The sequence below is a fragment of the Geotrypetes seraphini genome, chromosome 3 (assembly GCF_902459505.1).
Source record: "Geotrypetes seraphini chromosome 3, aGeoSer1.1, whole genome shotgun sequence".
Classification (NCBI taxonomy): domain Eukaryota; kingdom Metazoa; phylum Chordata; class Amphibia; order Gymnophiona; family Dermophiidae; genus Geotrypetes; species Geotrypetes seraphini.
Window position 1 is genome coordinate 2085627 of NC_047086.1, and position 20304 is coordinate 2105930.

Here is a 20304-nt window from a genome sequence, read left to right on the forward strand (position 1 = left end):
AGATATCAGAGAGTTGGTAAGGAGAAAGATGGAGATTGAGATATTAGAGAGTTTGAGAGATTAGAGAGACTGAGAGGTTCAAGAGAAGATTGACTATCTGATTGAGAGTGTGTAAGAAAAGGGAAGAGTGTGAGAATGAGAATGTAGAGGTTAGATTAGGCCTTGTATAGGCCCTTCTCAAGGCCCTTTGCAAAGGCGATCTCGCTAAGGCGAGCGCCTTTGCCTGCCTCCTTTTATGAAGGGGCCCGGGCGCCTACTGCTGATGCGGTGGGGGTGGGCGGAGTTACTCTCGCCGCTGCCCCAATGGATCTACAGCTCTCCTCGCGCTGTTCTTTCTCTCTGCCTTGTGCTTTTCAGCTCACACGCTGCTTGGTGAGTCTCCTCTTTCTTCCCTCAGCCCTCTCCTTGCTGGTGCAGCAGTGGCGAAACCGTTGGCCCGCCTCCTTTTATGGAGGGGCCCGGGCGCCTACTGCTGATGCGGTGGGGGTGGGCGGAGTTACTCTCGCCGCTGCCCCGATGGATCTACAGCTCTCCTCGCGCTGTTCTTTCTCCCTGCCTTGTGTGGATTTTTTGGCAATGTAAAGCTCATATCTGTAGAACAAACAAATCTGGTTCCACCATCTGGCATAGGTAACTTGTGAGAATTCCTTCCAAGACCCATAAATGGTTTTTAATGCAGCAATGAGTAAAGAATCAAATAATACAGCATCAAAATCATTTAAAGCAGAATTGCGAGAGGCACTTTTCAGGACAATAGTTGCATAAGAAAAATGTGCCAAAACTGAACTGGAAACCCCAAAACAACCTCAGCAAGTACTTCATTTGTACTTAACACAATTGGTGGCATAACTAGGAGAGGGGGCTGGGCCTCCCACTTTGAGCTTAGTCCCCTTCAAAATGAACATCTCCCTTGCTGTAGCTGGTGGAACATTTTGTTTTTCCGTCATCTTGGTCCCAGTTTCTGTTTTGTCTATCTTCTACTAATTCTCTTTCCAGGCCTCAGGAATCCCGGTTCCATCTCCATGTGCCTGGGGGGAATCCCCACGGGAGTCCCATAGACCTCTAGTCTTTATCTGCCGTCATTTACCATGTTACTATATTAATTACTTGTTCTGCCAACATTTTCCCCCAAACTACATTCTCATTCTGACTTAAGCATATTGCATACTGTAGACTGCATGTGAGCCTTCTGTTTGATGCAGACTAAAGCCCAGTCTACTCAACTTTTTGTTTCTTTCGACTCAAATCAGTTGGGAGTAGTTTCAGCAAAAGCACACACTCAATTTGGGTAACAGATTGCACCTCTTTTACTTATACCCGGATGGGTTCATTCTTGGAGGTGATGTCAAGGGTCATAATGTCAGAGCCATCATGATGTCAGTAGCTCACTTGAGGTCAACCCTCCATAGAGGAGATACGAATATGAGGACAAATGACCATGTTGTGGCTTTGCATATCTCATTATTATCTTGAACAGAATTCCAGACAGTCCTGCAGGATTTGTTTGTTATCTAGAATCCAACTTCTCACCTCCACCTCATGGCCCTTTTTCTGTTTTGTTCCAGACTGTACCTCCACTATAGATTGATTTATTTCTCAGGTAAATTGCTAACATGACTTGACGTTTCTAAAGTTGTTGTTTTTGGTGAACCTAGTAGCTAGGGATTTTCAGCTGTGAGAATAGGAGACCTGCATCCTAGAAGAAAGCAAAGTTACTTATCTATAGTAGATGGTCTGCGAGGTAAACAGACTGAATATTCTCACATACCCTTCCACCTCCCTTTGGAGTTGTATTCTTTCAGTTATATTATTAAACTGATGGATCTGTGCTCGTGCAGAGCTGCTAGAAGCTTCTGCTTATATTTTACGTTACAAAGCTTTCTATCGAATGATGTCACCCAGCTGTGAGAATATTCAGCCTGCTCTCCTTAGAAAGCATCTACTACAGGTAAGGAACTTCGCTTTAGGTATGCATGCTGCCTTTGTGTGGAATAAATGCCCCCCTCTCCTGTCTCTTTCTGCTTAAGAGTTCTATCTACCAGAATAATATTAGGGGTTGTTTCTTCACCAGCGACCCCACAAGGCAACAGCTGAAGAAATGACCAAGTACCACAGCGATGAATACATCAAGTTTCTCCGATCAATACGGCCAGACAACATGTCGGAGTACAGCAAGCAGATGCAGAGATGTGAGTCTTTCATAGACATTTTCTTGGCTTCTTCCTTAAAATCCATTCTTATGGCAAAGATGGGGCACCCACCTTTAGTTCCAAGCAACTCCATTTGAACCTAAAGGGGTTGCATTACAAGGCCCATTTTCCATGGTTAGAAATTCAGAAAAATTGTATAGTTCTTCACCTGACCAAAATAAAAAATTACTTTTTTATAACAAAAACTCTTTTCAAAAGAATATAAGAACTTGAACAAAACAAAAATTCTTCTGATATGTGGGGAGGCAGACGTGAAATCAAGACATATTATGCACCTGACCAAAGGAAATAATTTTCATTACTTCACTTTAATGAATTCTATGACATGTGTGAATACCACCCGACCTCCCTAGGTGAGGGGTAATTTAGTAGACCTCAATCCAATTGGGTATAGTCATTAGGAACATCGCAAGACCTCTTGTAATGTGTTACTGTGTGCCGTGAATTAATAAAGCAAATGTTCAAACTCAGAAATTCAAAAATCCTCTGTGTGCAGGCTAAACATTAAATATAATTTTCATTAAACGAAAATCTCCCAAATTCTTATTGTTAGATATTATCCCAGGACAAGCAGGCAGCATATTCTCTACACGTGGGTGACGTCATCTACGGAGCCCCCTAGCAGATGTGCTTGAAGATCTTCAAGCTTGCGAATGTACCGCGCATGCACCTGACTCAGGGCATGCGTCTCCTCAGGGGTGGCCTCAGTTCTAAGTTTTCCATGGAGCCAGAAGCCCTGCTCCCTTGCTCTGCGCGAATTCATAGTGCCTCTTTGCACCGCGGCTTGCTTTATTCTTTTCGGGTGAGTCGCTGTGCAGCGTGTCTTGTCTTGTTTAAAAAAAACACAAAACAACCATACGTTTTTTCGACCGGGCTACCGGTTTTTGTTAGGCCGCCTGGCCTCGCGGGGCCGTGGCTGTATTTTTTCCTATGTCCTGGTCTCTGTCCGGGTTTAAGAACTGCACTAAGTGCGCCCGGGTGATTCCATCACCGACCCCCATCGTTGGTGTGTGGAGTGCCTTGAGGCTGATCATCGCGCTGAGTCTTGCCCGCATTGTGCTACTCTCCAGCCGTGGGCTCTTTGTTAGCGAGTGGCCAAAATCTTTCAACTTTTTGGCCCCATGGAGACAGCGGGGACAGCCACGGCCTTGGCCCCGACAGTGGGGGCCTCGACTTCGAAGGCCTCGGCCTCAGTGAGGTCACCCTCGACCTCAAAGGCCCCGATTTCTGCTCCTCCTGCCACCCCGGCCTCGGGTAAGTCTCCGCTTTCTTCCGCAGGTGTGCCAACAATGAAGCCTCCCTCGGATTCTCATGCGAGTGCCTCCTCATGTAGGGAATACTCTTCCTCGAGGTCGCCTCCGAAGGAGCGCACTGCTGCACCACAACCCCAGCATTCGCTGGTCTCGATGCCTATGTTCGAGGACATGCTTAATGCTATCCTTACTTCGCAGGTTTCCTCGGTTCTGGGTCAGTTGACCCCGGCCCTGACCCGGCCCCAGTCTGACCAGCCTGGGCCTCCCTCTGAGGTTCCTCGAGGCATGTCTCGCAAGTCCCGCCGCTTGTCCTCGAGTGATTCCTCTTCTGATTCAAGGCTTGCGTCTCTCCGGGTGTCCCGGGCAGGACCCCGGACTATGACTTCCTCCTCCTCGTACCTTGTACTTTCCCCGACCGTGAAACATGCGGGGTCCATGGTGACTTCGGCGTTGGGTGTAAGGCCTCGCCAGACTCCTTCCCCACCTCTTTCTTCAAGGCGAGGGGTTTCTGTGGAGGAATTATCTTTCCCGCCGGTTTCTCCGATGCTTCGGATGGTGGTGCCTCGGACCCCGGGATCCTCCCCGAGTCGTCTTTAGCGAGGCCGTTCCTCAACGCCCCCGAGGCAGTTCAGTAGAACATCCTCGGTGTCTCGTTCTTGAGACTGAGGCTCCTCCCTATTATTCGAGGGAGGTTTCCCCCTCTTTTTCTGCTGCTCCGAGATCTCGCTCTACTTCGCCTCTGGAGGATGATTCCTCTTCTCGAACCTCCTCCTTTACCCAGTTTGTCTCGGACATGGGCAAGGCTCTGAAACTGGATCTCCAGTCCGAATCCCGATACACTCAGTAGTATTTGGCGGAGATGGGGCTCCCTCATCCGCCCCGTGAGGCAATCCGTTTGCCTCTGCATCAGGTGCTCCGGCAGACATTCTCCGGATTCTGGAGACTCCTTATGCTGTCACTGCCATTCTCTCCAAAATGGAGTCCCATTACCGAACGGTCCCGGTCAAGGGATTTGAGAATGCGCAGTTGCAAAATGACAGCCGGGCTCTCACTTAAAGTAGCTGGGCGGTGCGCCTGGCTAAAACACGCTAGGGAGAACACTGTTCGTTCCCATCCTAAGTTATTGCCTAAGGTTGTTTCGGACTTTCACATCAACCAGTCCGTGGTTCTTCCAGTGTTTTTCCCCAAGTCCCATTCTCACCCTGGAGAAGTGGCTCTGCATACTCTTGACTGTAAGCGTGCGCTGGCCTTTTACTTGCAGCACACTGCACCTCATTGGACTGCTCCCCAGCTTTTCGTCTCTTTCGATCCCAATTGGTTGGGGCATCCTGTTTCTAAGCGGACAATTTCCAACTAGTTGGCTGCTTGTATTTCTTTCTGTTATGCTCAGACTGGTCTCTCCCTGCCGGGTCGGGTCATGGGGCATAAGTTCCGAGCGATGGTGGCATCTGTTGCTTTCCTCTGATCGACTCCAATTGAGGAAATGTGCAAGGCTGCTACTTGCTCCTCGGTTCATACTTTCACCTCTCACTACTGTCTGGATGCGTTCTCCAGGCGTGACGGCCATTTTGGCCAATCAGTTTTGCGACATCTGTTCTCCTAAATTGCCAACTCTACCTCCATCCCTTTTGGTTAGCTTGGAGGTCACCCATATGTGAGAATATGCTGCCTGCTTGTCCTGGGATAAAGCACAGTTACTTACTGTAACAGGTGTTATCCCAGGACAAGTAGGCAGCATATTCTTAACGCATGGGTGACGTCACCGACGGAGCCCCGGTACGGACCTTTTTAACTAGAAAGTTCTAGTTGGCCGCACTGCGCATGCGCGAGTGCCTTCCCGCCCGACGGAGGAGAGCGTGGTCCCCAGTTTCTTCGTTTCCGCGGAGCGAAGAAGACGCATGTGCTTTCAACGGCCGTTGAAAAACTAATTTTTGCCTACCCGCTCGCGTATTTTCTAAATTTTTTTTTTCCTTTTTTCTTATCGGATTTCCCTTATTTTGTTTTCGGAAAAAAAAAAAAAAAAAAAACATCGAGTTTTCTTTATTTCTTCAGGCCGGCCCCGGCGGGGCCTGTTGCCACCATACAGGCCTCCGGATTCGATTTTGCAGAGGCCGTGTTTCCCTTCATGCCCCCTCAACCGGGTTTTAAGAAGTGCCAGCGGTGTGCACGCCCGATCTCCCTCACCGACCCACACAATTGGTGCCTCCAGTGCTTGGGTCCAGAGCATCGGGCTGACACCTGCACCCGCTGCGCTACGCTTAAAAAGCGTACTTTGAAAAATCGGCAGATCCAGCAAAATATTTTGTTTGGCACCGGATCTGCCATGGAACTGGCTACGACGTCGATGGCACCACAAAAGTCGGCACCGACGACATCGACACCACCGGATCCTTCCTCGGGGTCGTTGGGCCCAGGTAAGCCGGCTAAGAAGCCTCCCTCTTCCCTTGAGCGCCCTCCTGCCACGGTTGCGACACCGGCCCTTCCGGCACCGCACCGACCCCGCAAACGCTCCGCTCCGATCTCGGTGAGTGCCTCGTCATCGGCCTCCTCATCGCCGGAGCGTAGAGCGGCACCTATGGTACCGAAGAAGAAAAAAGCGGTACCGGTGCCTCCCCTGGACGACTGCATCGCGGCCATACTCCAAACACAGTTACAGGAGCAACTGCAACAACAGCTCCAACAACTGTTGCCGGCGTTGCTGGCACCGCACCTTCCGGTACGGGACCGGTCTGAGCCCCACACCGTTCCATCGGTATCGACCCCCTCGGTACCGCTTAATACTTCCATGCCGGTGCTCTTGGCAGAAACACCTACAGTACATACCCGTGATGCTGCCGCCCCTGTCCGGTCCCAGGAACGACATCGGTCTTCCTCACCCGGTACCGCCTCGGTGCGCTCAGGCAAATCTCTCTCAAAGACCCGCCATGCCGAGCCCTCCACACCGATATCCAAACGTACACACCCCGACGTTCGGGACCCAGACTTGTGGGAGGACGGTACCGAGGAGGACGCTTCATCAACCGATGAAGAACCCTCCATGACCGATACCGTCTCAAAACCAGAGCAATCCTCTTTCTCCAAATTTCTTCGGGAGATGTCAGCAGCTCTTTCCATTCCCTTGGAGTCCGACTCTAAAAAGTCTCAAGCTTTTCTCGATGCCCTAGACTTTGAGCAACCTCCCAAAGAATTCCTGAAATTGCCCGTCCACGACATCTTACGGGAAACTTTCTATAAAAACTGGGAAGCTCCCCTCACGGTTCCTGGAGCCCCTCGTAAGTTAGACAGCTTGTACCGGGTTATTCCAATCCCAGGTTTTGACAAGTCTCAATTGCCCCACGAGTCCCTCCTGGTGGAATCCACTTTGAAAAAATCTCAGGGTTCCAGTGTTTATGCTTCCATCCCTCCTGGCAGAGAGGGTAAAACCATGGATAAATTTGGTAAGCGCCTTTTCCAAAATGCCATGTTAGCAAATAGAGCCAACAACTACACCTTCCACTTCTCCTTCTACATGAAGCATCTGGTGCAACAGCTATCCTCCTTACAGAAATATCTTCCTGAACGTAAGGTCCCTCTTTTCCAACAGCATATTTCCAGCCTCCTCCAACTTAGGAAATTCATGGTTCGCTCCATCTACGACTCATTTGAGCTGACCTCTCGTGCTTCTGCCATGGCGGTGGCTATGCGCCGTTTGGCATGGCTGAGAGTCTCTGACCTAGACATTAACCACCAGGACCGCCTGGCAAACGCACCTTGTCTGGGTGATGAACTCTTCGGAGAGTCCCTGGACTCCACAACTCAGAAACTCTCCGCACATGAGACCAGGTGGGACACTCTGATCAAACCTAAAAAGAAGACTCCACCTGCTCGCACCTACAGACAACAGTCTTCCTACCAGCGCAGGTTCTCGGCCAGACCTCTCAACCCGCCTCAACAGCAGCCGCGCCGACCTCGGCAACAACATCAAACTCAGGCTCGCTCTCAATCTCACCAACCTGCCAAGCCTCTACCTCCGTCAAAACCATCTCAGCCCTTTTGACTCTTTTCTCCAGGGCATAGCCAGTCTCCCAACCTCATTGCCTCTTCCTCAGCCGATCGCAGGTCGCCTCCAACTTTTCCTCAGCCATTGGGAGGTCATCACATCAGACCAATGGGTCCTCAACATCATTCGTCACGGCTACTCTCTCAACTTCCAGACTCTTCCACCAGACAATCCTCCCGTAGAGTCTGCTTCTCACTCCTCCCAAACCCCCCTCCTCCTAAGGGAGGTTCAATCCCTCCTTCTTCTCAATGCCATCGAAGAGGTACCTCCAGACCAAAAGGGTCAGGGATTCTACTCCCGCTACTTCCTGGTTCCCAAGAAAACAGGAGACCTCCGTCCCATCCTCGATCTCAGGGACCTCAACAAGTGTTTGGTCAAAGAGAAGTTCAGAATGCTCTCCCTGGCCACGCTTTACCCTCTTCTCTCTCAACACGACTGGCTATGTTCCCTGGACCTCAAAGAGGCCTACACTCACATCCCCATCAACCTGAATTCACGACGCTACCTCCGCTTTCAGGTTCAGCACCGCCACTATCAGTACAAGGTACTACCCTTTGGCCTCGCATCATCGCCCAGGGTGTTCACCAAGTGCCTTATTGTGGTGGCGGCCTTCCTCAGGTCTCACAACCTCCAGGTGTTCCCCTACTTGGACGATTGGTTGGTGAAAGCAACCACGTCTCCACTTGTGCTGCAAGCCACTCATCACACCATCTCTTTCCTCCATCTCTTGGGGTTCGAGATCAACTACCCCAAGTCGCATCTGCTTCCCACACAACGACTTCAGTTTATCGGAGCAGTTCTCGACACCACTCTGATGAGGGCATTTCTCCCCTCCGACCGATACCGGACCCTGCTCCACCTCTGTCGTCAGGTGCTCCTTCATCAAACCATCCCAGCTCGACAGATGATGGTCCTCTTGGGCCACATGGCCTCGACGGTCCATGTACTTCCTCTGGCTCGACTCCACCTCAGGACACCTCAGTGGACTCTAGCCAACCAATGGTCTCAGACCACGGATCCTCTTTCTCATCCCATCTCTGTGACATCGTCTCTTCAGCAATCTCTTCAATGGTGGTTGAACTCCTCCAATCTTTCCAGGGGTCTACTCTTCCATCTACCCCCTCACTCCATGATCATAACCACGGATGCCTCCCCCTATGCGTGGGGAGCTCACCTGGGAGACCTACGCACCCAGGGACTTTGGACCCCTCAGGAGCGTCAACATCACATCAATTTCCTGGAAATCAGAGCCATGTTCTATGCTCTCAAGGCCTTCCAGCACCTTCTCTACCCTCAGGTTCTTCTCCTGTGCACAGACAATCAAGTCGCCATGTACTACATAAACAAGCAAGGTGGCACCGGTTCTCCCCTCCTCTGTCAGGAGGCCATCCGAATCTGGACCTGGGCCACGGCCCACAGTCTCTTCCTCAAGGCTGTCTATATCCAGGGCGAACAGAACTCCCTGGCCGACAATCTCAGCTGCATCCTTCAACCTCATGAGTGGACCCTGGACCCTCCAACACTCCGCTCCATCTTTGCTCGCTGGGGCACTCCTCAGGTGGACCTCTTTGCAGCTCCTCACAACCATCAGCTGCCCCAGTTCTGTTCCAGACTCTTCTCTCCTCATCGTCTGGCCCCGGATGCATTCCTGCTCGACTGGACGGATCGGTTCCTCTATGCCTTTCCTCCTCTACCTCTGATGTTGCGGACGTTATCCAAACTCCGCAGGGACAGGGCCACCATGATTCTCATCGCTCCTCGGTGGCCTCGCCAACACTGGTTCTCCCTCCTGCTCCAGCTCTGCTCCAGGGAGCCCATTCCTCTTCCTGTGTTTCCTACTCTACTTAAGCAGCAGCATCAGTCTTTACTACATCCCAATCTGTCTTCGCTCCACCTGACAGCTTGGTTTCTCTCGGGCTAACCTCTCCAGAGAATCTGTCTCAGCCCATCCGTCGCATTTTGGATGCCTCTAGGAAACCGACCACCCTCCAATGTTACCATCAGAAGTGGACCAGGTTCTCCTCTTGGTGTCTTCTGTATCATCACGATCCCACCTCTTTGGCGGTGGAAACTATACTGGACTATTTGCTTTCCCTTTCCGACGCTGGCCTCAAGTCTACCTCAATCAGAGTCCACCTTAGTGCCATCACTGCGTTTCATGAGCCTATCCTCGGAAAACCTCTCACGGCTCACCCACTTATTTCCCGGTTCATGAGAGGCCTCTTCAATGTCAAACCACCTCTGAAGCCTCCTCCTGTCGTCTGGGACCTGACTGTGGTTTTATCAGCCCTCATGAAACCTCCTTTTGAGCCTCTTGCCACAACTTCGCTCAAACTTCTAACATGGAAGGTGCTTTTCCTCATTGCCATCACCTCTGCCAGGAGGGTTAGTGAGTAACATAGTAACATAGTAGATGACGGCAGATAAAGATCCGAATGGTCCATCCAGTCTGCCCAACCTGATTCAATTTAAATTTTTTTTTTTTTTTTTTTTCTTCTTCTTAGCTATTTCTGGGCGAGAATCCAAAGCTTTACCCGGTACTGTGCTTGGGTTCCAACTGCCGAAATCTCTGTTAAGACTTACTCCAGCCCATCTACACCCTCCCAGCCATTGAAGCCCTCCCCTACCCATCCTCCTCCAAACGGCCATGCACAGACACAGACCGTGCAAGTCTGCCCAGTAACTGGCCTAGTTCAATATTTAATATTATTTTCTGATTCTAAATCTTCTGTGTTCATCCCACGCTTCTTTGAACTCAGTCACAGTTTTACTCTCCACCACCTCTCTCGGGAGCGCATTCCAGGCATCCACTACCCTCTCCGTAAAGTAGAATTTCCTAACATTGCCCCTGAATCTACCACCCCTCAACCTCAAATTATGTCCTCTGGTTTTACCATTTTCCTTTCTCTGGAAAAGATTTTGTTCTACGTTAATACCCTTCAAGTATTTGAATGTCTGAATCATATTTCCCCTGTCTCTCCTTTCCTCTAGGGTATACATATTCAGGGCTTCCAGTCTCTCCTCGTGCGTCTTCTGGCGCAAGCCTCCTATCATTTTCGTCGCCCTCCTGGACCGCCTCAAGTCTTCTTACGTCTTTCGCCAGATACGGTCTCCAAAACTGAACACAATACTCCAAGTGGGGCCTCACCAATGACCTGTACAGGGGCATCAACACCTTCTTCCTTCTACTGACTACACCTCTCTTTATACAGCCCAGCATCCTTCTGGCAGCAGCCACTGCCTTGTCACACTGTTTTTTCGCCTTTAGATCTTCGGACACTATCACCCCAAGGTCCCTCTCCCCGTCCGTGCATATTAGCTTCTCTCCTCCCAGCATATACGGTTCCTTCCTATTATTAATCCCCAAATGCATTACTCTGCATTTCTTTTCATTGAATTTTAGTTGCCAGGCATTAGACCATTCCTCTAACTTTTGCAGATCCTTTTTCATATTTTCCACTCCCTCTTCGGTGTCTACTCTGTTACAAATCTTGGTATCATCTGCAAAAAGGCACACTTTTCCTTCTAACCCTTCAGCAATGTCACAAACATATTGAACAGGTTTGGCCCCAGCACCGAACCCTGAGGGACTCCACTAGTCACCTTTCCTTCCTTCGAGCGACTTCCATTAACCACCACCCTCTGGCGTCTGTCCGACAGCCAGTTTCTGACCCAGTTCACCACTTTGGGTCCTAACTTCAGCCCTTCAAGTTTGTTGAACAGCCTCCTATGAAGAAACAGAATCAAAGGCTTTGCTGAAATCCAAGTAAATTACATCTAGCATATGTCCTCGATCCAGCTCTCTGGTCACCCAATCAAAAAATTCAATCAGGTTCGTTTGGCACGATTTACCTTTTGTAAAGCCATGTTGCCTCAGATCCTGTAACCCATTAGATTCAAGGAAGTACACTATCCTTTCTTTCAGCAACACTTCCATTATTTTTCCAACAGCTGAAGTGAGGCTCACCGGCCTGTAGTTTCCTGCTTCATTCCTGTGACCACTTTTATGAATAGGGACCACATCCGCTCTCCTCCAATCCCCAGGAATCACTCCCGTCTCCAGAGATTTGTTGAACAAGTCTTTAATAGGACTCACCAGAACCTCTCTGAGCTCCCTTAGTATCCTGGGATGGATCCCGTCTGGTCCCATCGCTTTGTCCACCTTCAGGTTTTCAAGTTGCTCATAAACACCCTCCTCCGTGAACGGCGCAGAATCTACTCCATTTTCTCGTGTAACTTTGCCAGACAATCTCGGTCCTTCGCCAATGTGAATAACGCTGTTTCTTGCTCTCCATTAGAGAATGACACGGGGAAAAAAATGTGTCCCCGTCACTGCACCGTCACCGCCGTTCTCTTCACCGCCCCGTCACCGTCACCCCTTTCACCGCCCCGTCACTGCCACTGCCATCCCATTCACCGCCCCGTCACTGTCCTCGTAGCATCCATATAAGCCTCAGTACTGCGAAACACCATGAAGACAGAAGAGAGTCCTGCCACTACTACTACTGCACTGAGAATCTGTTTCAGTGCCTCTGCCCTGTAATAAAAACAGAACATAAAATAAATCAATTGACTTATCCTCCCTTGCAATGACGTGTCCCCCATGTTCACCTATAGCTCGTGCACACTAAAAATCCAGGAGGATCTGGAACGTGAGCGCAGGCAGGCAGTGATACAAAAACAGCAGACACCCGACCGATTACAGCATTCCGCCATCTCCCTTCCTCCACCTCACGTTAGATGTAGAGTATGCCGGCTTTCTTTTTCGCCCAGCCGCACGCGCGGCTGCTCATTTGTTCAATATTCTCCTCTGACGCAACCGGAAACAGGAAGTTGCAAGAGAGGAGAAGATTGAACAACTCGAGCAGCCGCGCGTGCGGCTGGGCGAAAAAGAAAGCCAGCATACTCTATATCAGTGTTTTTCAACCTTTTTACACCCGTGGACCGACAAAAATAAAAGAATTATTTTGTAGACCGGCAAACTACTAGGACTAAAATTTTAAAACCCTGTTTCTGCCCCATCTCCGCAAGCTCAGTCACCTCAGTAACTATAGAAAAATAGACAAATATAGACAGCAGATATAAATTCTCAAAACTGACACATTTTGATCACTAAATTGAAAATAAAATCATTTTTCCTACCTTTGCTGTCTGGTGATTGATTTCATGAGTCTCTGGTTGCGTTTCCTTCTGTCTGTGTATCCTTTCTTTCTTTCTGCACTCAGGCCCAAGAATTGTCCCTTTCTATTCCCTCCCTCTTTCCTTCCTATGTCCTTAGTACCCCCGGTGCCTCCTTCCCATGTCCTTAGTGGCCCCGGTGCCTCCTTCCCATGTCTTTAGTGCCCCCAGTGCCTCCTTCCCATGTCCGTAGTGCCCCTTCCTGTCTTTAGTGCCCCCAGTGCCTTCTTCCCATGTCTTTAGTGCCCCAGTGCCTCCTTCCCATGTCCTTAGTGCCCCTTCCTGTCTTTAGTGCCCCCAGTGCCTCCTTCACATGTCCTTAGTGCCCCTTCCTGTCTTTAGTGCCCCAGTGCCTCCTTCCCATGTCTTTAGTGCCCCAGTGCCTCCTTCCCATGTCTTTAGTGCCCCAGTGCCTCCTTCCCATGTCTTTAGTGCCCCAGTGCCTCCTTCCCATGTCCTTAGTGCCCCTTCCTGTCTTTAGTGCCCCCAGTGCCTGTTTCCCATGTCTTTAGTGCCCCAGTGCCTCCTTCCCATGTCCTTAGTGCTCCTTTCTGTCTTTAGTGCCCCAGTACCTTCTTCCCATGTCCTTAGTGCCCCTTTCTGTCTTTAGTGCCCCTAGTGCCTCCTTCCCATGTCTTTAGTGCCCCTAGTGCCTCCTTCCTATGTCCCTCTCACTGCCTCCCCTCTGGCCTCGGTCTGGGTTTACAAAGAATTTCTTTTGAGGAATGGTGTCTATTGTAATAAAACCCTATGGGGCTTGGGTCACTATAGGGTTTCTGGGTTTCCGCTCATTGAGCAAAAGTTTAAATAAATCAGTATCTAAGCTGGCTATCAACTACTGCCTGACTTGATTGCATTACACCAAAGTTGGCCATCTTCAGCATGCTTTTTTTTGTGTATATATACATATACATACAGTCTCTAAAGAAAATGTTCTAGCTCACAATGACTAGGCATTTGACAATGCATCCGGTCGCTGTCCATCTATTTTATGCAACATTCCAATGGCTACACTAAATAAACTAGCTTCTCTGCACTTAAGTAGTAGAATGACTGAACTTTCTCACGATCTTCGCACAGCTCTCACGAACGTAGTGGGAGAGGCTGACGGCCGGAGGCATCCGCAGGGGCAGCCAATGAGGCCACCCGAAGCGAGGCCGAATCTCTCAAGTGAGCAACCCCCAGCCGCACAAAAATAACCCGCTCTGAGGCTTAAAGGTGGAACTTCTCGAGTTTCCGACGTCCCAAAACTAGCCGGTGCAAGCCCTGCCTCTCCCCCCCCCCCCACCCGGCTCCTACTCCCAGGGAGGATCGGCGCCGGAAGTCTTCTTTCCGATTCAATTCTGAGTCAGAGAGGACATTCTGGGCCAGCCAGCAGTGATTGAGTGGCCCAAAACATCCTCTCCGACGTCAGAATTGACGTCGGAAAGACTTCCTGTCGGCTTTAGCGACGAACTGAGAGCAGGGGAAAAAGAGAGGCTTTTTTTTTTTCCACGCGAACCGGCAGAAATTCAACCGGTGCTCTTCATCAAAGGGACTTGACCCAAGGACTTGACCCAAGGGCTTCAGGGTAAAGTAACTCTATTCGCTGATGACGCCAATCTATGTAATATAGTAAGTGAAAGCAATCTGCAGGATAGTATGACACAGGATCTGCTTACGTTGGAAAACTGGTCCTCGACATGGCAGCTGGGCTTCAACGCTAAGAAATGTAAGAAATGTTAGGTTATGCATCTCGGTAGCAGAAATCCATGCAAACCTTACACCTTAAATGGAGAAACACTAGCTAGGACTTCAGAAGAAAGAGACTTGGGAGTAATCATCAGTGCAGACATGAAGGCCGCCAAACAAGTAGAGAAGGCCTCATCCAAAGCAAGGCAACTTATGGGATGTATCAATAGAAGCTTCGTTAGCCGCAAATCTGAAGTCATAATGCCACTGTACAGAACCATGGTGAGACCTCATCTGGAGTACTGTGTGCAATTCTGGAGGCCACATTACCGTAAAGACGTGCTTAGAGTTGAGTCGGTTCAGCGGATGGCCACTAGGATGATCTCGGGGTTCAAGGGTCTCTCGTACGAAGAAAGACTAAACAAATTGCAGCTCTACACTCTAGAGGAGCGCAGGGAGAGGGGGACATGATTGAGACATTTAAATACATCACGGGACGTGTCGAGGTGGAAGAAGACATCTTCTTTCTCAAGGGACCCTCGGTCACAAGGGGGCATCCGTTCAAACTCAGAGGAGGGAAATTCGATAGTGACATAAGGAAGTATTTCTTCACAGAAAGGGTTGTAGATCACTGGAACAAGCTTCCAGAGCAGGTGATCAAGGCCACCAGCGTTATTGACTTTAAGAATAAATGGGATGCCCTAGTAGGATCCTTACGAGGGTTGAGTTAAGGAACTAGGTCATTAGTACTCAGACCTAATGGGGTGGGTCAGTAGAGTGGGCAGACTTGATGGGCTATAGCCCTTTTCTGCCGTCATCTTTCTATGTTTCTAAGGTGAGGTGGAGGGAGGAAGGGAGATGGCCGGGTGGGGACCGTGCGATCCTTGGTTGCCTCACTGCGGAGACAAGTTCATTCACCGCTCCACGGGGCGGTGAATGGCCTTGTCCCCGTCCCTGCAGAGGCCACTATTTTTTCGTCCCCTTTTCGGCGGGTTACCCGCGGCTAGCTGCGGGTAACCGCCACCGTGTCATTCTCTACTCTCCATCCTTTCCCCCTGCTGGTGAGTGAGCTTGCCCCATTTTGTCGATTCCTTTTAGCAATTTAAAAGTCTCTATCAGATCCCCTCTCAGTCTTCTCTTCTCAAGGGTGAATAATCCCAGTTTTCTGAGGCGATCTTTGTAGCTCAAGTTCTCCATACCTTTTACTAGCTTCGTCGCTTGCCTCTGCACCCTCTCCAGCAGTGTTATATTCTTCTTCAGGTATGGAGACCAGTATTCCAAGTGTGGTCTGACCATTGCTCTATAAAGCGGCATTATGACCTTCCTTGATCTACTCGTGATTCCTTTCTTTATCATGCCTAACATCCTGTTAGCTTTCTTTGCCTCCGCTGCGCATTGAGCCGACGGCTTCAGGGTCCTGTCTATCAGTACCCCTAGGTCTTTTTCTTGTTCGCTCTTCCCCAATGTTATACCTAACAGTTTATACTCATGCTCCTTGTTTTTTCTGCCCAGGTGCATCACTTTGCATTTTTCTACATTAAAACTCATCTGCCAATTTTCTGCCCATCTCTCAAGTTGCTTCAAATCTCTCTGGAGTTCCTCGTTGTCTTTTTGTGACCTGATTGCCCGGCATAGCTTTGTGTCATCTGCAAACTTGACGATAACACTGGTCGTTTCTTCTTCCAAGTCATTTACGAAGATATTGAATAAGATAGGCCCAAGAACCGAGCCCTGAGGCACACCGCTAGTTTCTTTCTTTCAGTCTGAGTACTTCCCATTTATGCCCACTCTCTGTCTTCTGTTTTACAGCCATTTTCCTATCTATCTTAGTATATCCCTTTCTATTCCATGACTTTGTAGTTTTTTGAGAAGTCTCGCATGAGGTACTTTGTCGAACGCTTTCTGGAGGTCCAAGTATATTATGTCTACCGGTTCTCTGCTATCGACTTGTTTGTTCACTCCCTCGAAAAACTGAAGTAAGTTTGTCAAGCACGACTTTCCTTTCCTGAAGCCATGCTGACTACCTTTCAGCAGGTCATGGTTATCCAGATGCTGTACTATGCTGTCTTTAATCAAAGCCTCAACCATTTTCCCAGGGACCGATGTGAGACTCACAGGTCTATAGTTTCCCGGTTCTCCCCTTGATCCTTTTTTGAAGATTGGGATGACGTTCGCTATCTTCCAGTCTTCTGGTATCTGTCCAGTTCTAATTGACATGTTAGCGAGGGATTGCAGTAGTTCTCCAATTTCCACCTTTAGTTCCTTTAATACTCTCGGGTGAATTCCATCTGGGCCAGGGGGTTTGTCACTTTTTAGTTTGTCAATCTGATAGTATATCTGGTCCAGATCCACCTTCACTGTGGTGAGGCTCTCCTCTATTTCCCCCTTGAAAACTTTCACTGTTTCGGGTATTGGATGTGGCATCTTCCTTGGTAAAGACAGAAGCAAAGAAGGAATTTAATCTGTCTGCAATCTGTTTGTCTTCTTTGATGTATCCTTTTCTTCCTTGGTCGTTGGTACAGTGGTTCTCCGTACCCATCCTAAGTTCTTGCCTAAGGTTGTTTCTGCGTTTCACATCAACCAATCCATTGTTCTTCCTGTGTTTTTTCCGAAGCACCATTCTCACCCTGGAGAAGTGGCTCTGCATTCTCTTGATTGTAAGCATGCGCTGGCCTTCTACTTGAAGCACACCGCTCCTCACCGTTCTGCTCCCCAGCTGTTCCTCTATTTCAATCCTAATCGCTTGGGTCGCTCTGTTTCTAAGCGGACCATTTCTAATTGGTTGGCCGCTTGTATCTCTTTCTGTTACGCTCAGGCTGGTCTCTCCCTGCCGGGTCGAATCACGGGCCACAAGGTCAGAGCGATGGCGGCATCTGTTGCTTTCCTCTGCTCGACTCCGATTGAGGAAATCTGTAAGGCTACCACTTGGTCCTCGGTTCATACATTTACCTCGCACTACTGTCTGGATACTTTCTCCAGGCGTGAAGGCCATTGTGACCAGTCCGTTTTGCAAAATCTGTTCTCCTAAATTGCCAACTCTCCCTCCATCCCATTCTGGTTAGCTTGGAGGTCTCCCACATGTTGAGAATATGCTGCCTGCTTGTCCTGGGATAAAGCACAGTTACTTACCGTAACAGGTATTATCCAGGGACAGCAGGCAGATATTCTCGCAACCCACCCACCTCCCCGTGGTTGGCTGCTTTTCTAGTTATCTGAACTGAGGCCATGCTGAGGAGACGCATGCCGTAGACCGGGCGGGAGGGGCACGCGCGCATGCGCGGGCCTATTGCAAGCTTGAAGGTCTTCAAGCAAGTCTGATTGAGAAAACGTCTGCTAGGGGGCTCCGTTGGTGACGTCACCCACATGTTGAGAATATCTGCCTGCTGTCCCTGGATAACACCTGTTACGGTAAGTAACAGTGCTTTACCGCTTTTGCATTCTCGCTTCATCTCGGCTTCCATTTCTTCATCGATATCTCCGGTTTGCCCGGGTGGACGAAAGTATAGGCCCATCTTTATTTCAAGCCCTTTCCTTCCCGGTATTTTAACCCATAGCAATTCCAGCTTGTTGGTCGTCTCTGCTGTGTCCATTCTTGTCGATTGTATGCTTTCGTTTATGTATAGGGCTATTCCACCTCCTTTCTGTCTTGACCTGTCCTGGCGATAGAGCTTGTACCCCAGCAGTGCTGTATCCCATTTGTTTTCCTTATTCCACCATGTTTCAGCAACTCCAATGATGTCTATGTCCCCTGCATTGGCCATGGCTTCTAATTCCTCCATTTTGTTTCTTAGGCTCCTTGCATTAGTATATACGCAGTTTAGATCCTGGTATTTTCTTATCTTTGTTTCCTTTCCCTGTGCTTCAGTCTTTGGTTTCTTCTCTTTTGCTACAATCTTTCTAACCTCCTCTTCTGGGATAGTCGACTCCTATAATTTTTCCCTTGTTTCTTCCCAGCCTTTTTTCCCCTTAGTATCTTCACGGGATACCCTCTTCCGCTCTATGAAAGCTAAGGACCATTAAAAAAATACTTTGACACAACGTCCTTCAGGTTACTGGTGCAATCGCTGATCCTATCCACCCTGGACTACTACAACATCGTCTACCTTGGTATGCCACAAAAAACAATAAAAAAAACTGAGATTAATACAAAACACTGCAGTTCGCTTAATCTTCGGACTGAGAAATCAAGACCACATTAGCCCATACTACAAAAAGCTGCACTGGCTACCAATGGAAGCGCAAATACAGTTCAAATTTGCATGCATCTGCTTAAAACAAATCTGGGGCCTAGCACCTTCCTACCTGCAAACACACTTTACTCTATACAACCCAACACGAACAACCAGAAACAAAAACATCTTTGCCTATCCTAAAATTACTGGCTGCAAATACAAATCCTACCTTGACAGAACCTTCAAGTTCCAAGCTAGCAGACAACAATCCTGGCTGGGAAACTACATAAATAAAACTAGACAGACCTACAACGCTTTCCGAAAATCTATCAAAACCACTGTTTCACAAATTCATCACCTAAACAGACCTACTCTTGGTGGGGTTTGAGGGGTGAGGGTGGTAGGGGGGTCTTTGAGTTGGGGTGGGTGGGAAGGGTGCTTTTGGGGTATGGCTTGGCGGGGTCCAGGCTATCAGACCACAGGCCTGGACTCCCCTTCTATTCTATTTCGGGTTCTTCTGTGGGTTGTTTGCTACTAGTTTTGTATTGGAAATTGTGATTTCTGTTTATTGCGTGTATTTTCTCTTGTGAATAAACAGTTTATAAAAAAAACAAAACCAGACCTACTCTTTGTCCCCCTACAACACAAAGCAATCTTCAGGCAATTCCTACCCCTCACTTTCCCTCCCACTTTCAACCCCTCTTACTTTTCCCTCCACTTCCCCCCCCCTTCTTCTGTAACTTTCCCCTCATGCTTCTGTAATTTGCTGAATGTCCAGCCTTTTTTCAATGTTGAACCGCCTAGAAGTTGTCTTGACTATGGTGGTATAGAAAAATAAAGTTATTATTATTATTCTTAGTTTAAAACCTGTTCTATTCCTCTCCTGATGTTGTTTGCTAGAAGTCTAGTTCCTGCCGCGCTCAGGTGCAGTCCATCTCTCCTGTAGAGCTTGTTCTTGCCCCAGAACGTTGTCCAGTTCCTCACGAAGTGAAACCCTTCTTCCTCACACCATTTACTCATCCACGCATTTATTGATTGTAGTTCCTCCTGCCTTTTCACATCTTCCCTCGGTACCGGTAGGATCTCTGAGAACGCTATCTTCTGGGTCCTGATCTTCAGCTTCCTTCCCAGGATCTTGAACTGTTCTATCAGCGTGCTTCTTCTGTAATCTGTCCTGCTGACATCATTCGTCCCGATGTGGATCATTACTGTGGTCTCTTCTGTCTCCACTCCTTCCAGGATCTTTCCGTTATCCCAGGACAAGCAGGCAGGTAACATAGAAACATAGAAATAGACGGCAGATAAGGGCCACGGCCCATCTAGTCTGCCCACCCCAAAGACCCTCCCCTACCTTTCTCTGTGAATAGATCCCACGTGTCTGTCCCATTTGGCCTTAAAATCAGGCACGCTGCTGGCCTCAATAACCTGAAGCGGAAGACTATTCCAGCGATCAACCACCCTTTCAGTAAAAAAGAATTTCTTGGTGTCCCCGTGCAGTTTCCCGCCCCTGATTTTACACGGATGCCCCCTTGTTGCCGCTGGACCCTTGAAAAAGAAGATATCTTCTTCCACCTCGATGCGGCCCGTGAGATACTTGAATGTCTCGATCATTTCACCCCTCTCTCTGCGTTCCTCGAGTGAGTATAGCTTTAATTTATCCAGCTGTTCCTCGTACGGAGATCCTTGAGTCCCGAGACCATCCTGGTGGCCATTCTCTGGACCGACTCAAGTCTCCGCACATCTTTGCGGTAATGCGGCCTCCAGAACTGTACACAGTACTC

At 49.0% G+C, this 20304-nt stretch overlaps 1 protein-coding gene across 3 annotated transcripts in view; it reads left to right on the forward strand.

The window, feature by feature from the left end:
- Positions 1–20304, forward strand: part of HDAC2 (histone deacetylase 2) — a 345065-nt gene that overhangs the window by 58512 nt on the left and 266249 nt on the right. For 2 of the 3 annotated variants that reach the window (XM_033936641.1, XM_033936642.1), the window contains exon 3: positions 2072–2189. The exons of the other annotated variant lie outside the window; for it this stretch is intronic. In XM_033936641.1, coding sequence (XP_033792532.1) covers positions 2072–2189 — 118 coding nt within the window. The remainder of the gene's footprint in view (positions 1–2071; positions 2190–20304) is intronic. 3 annotated transcript variants of the gene reach the window in all.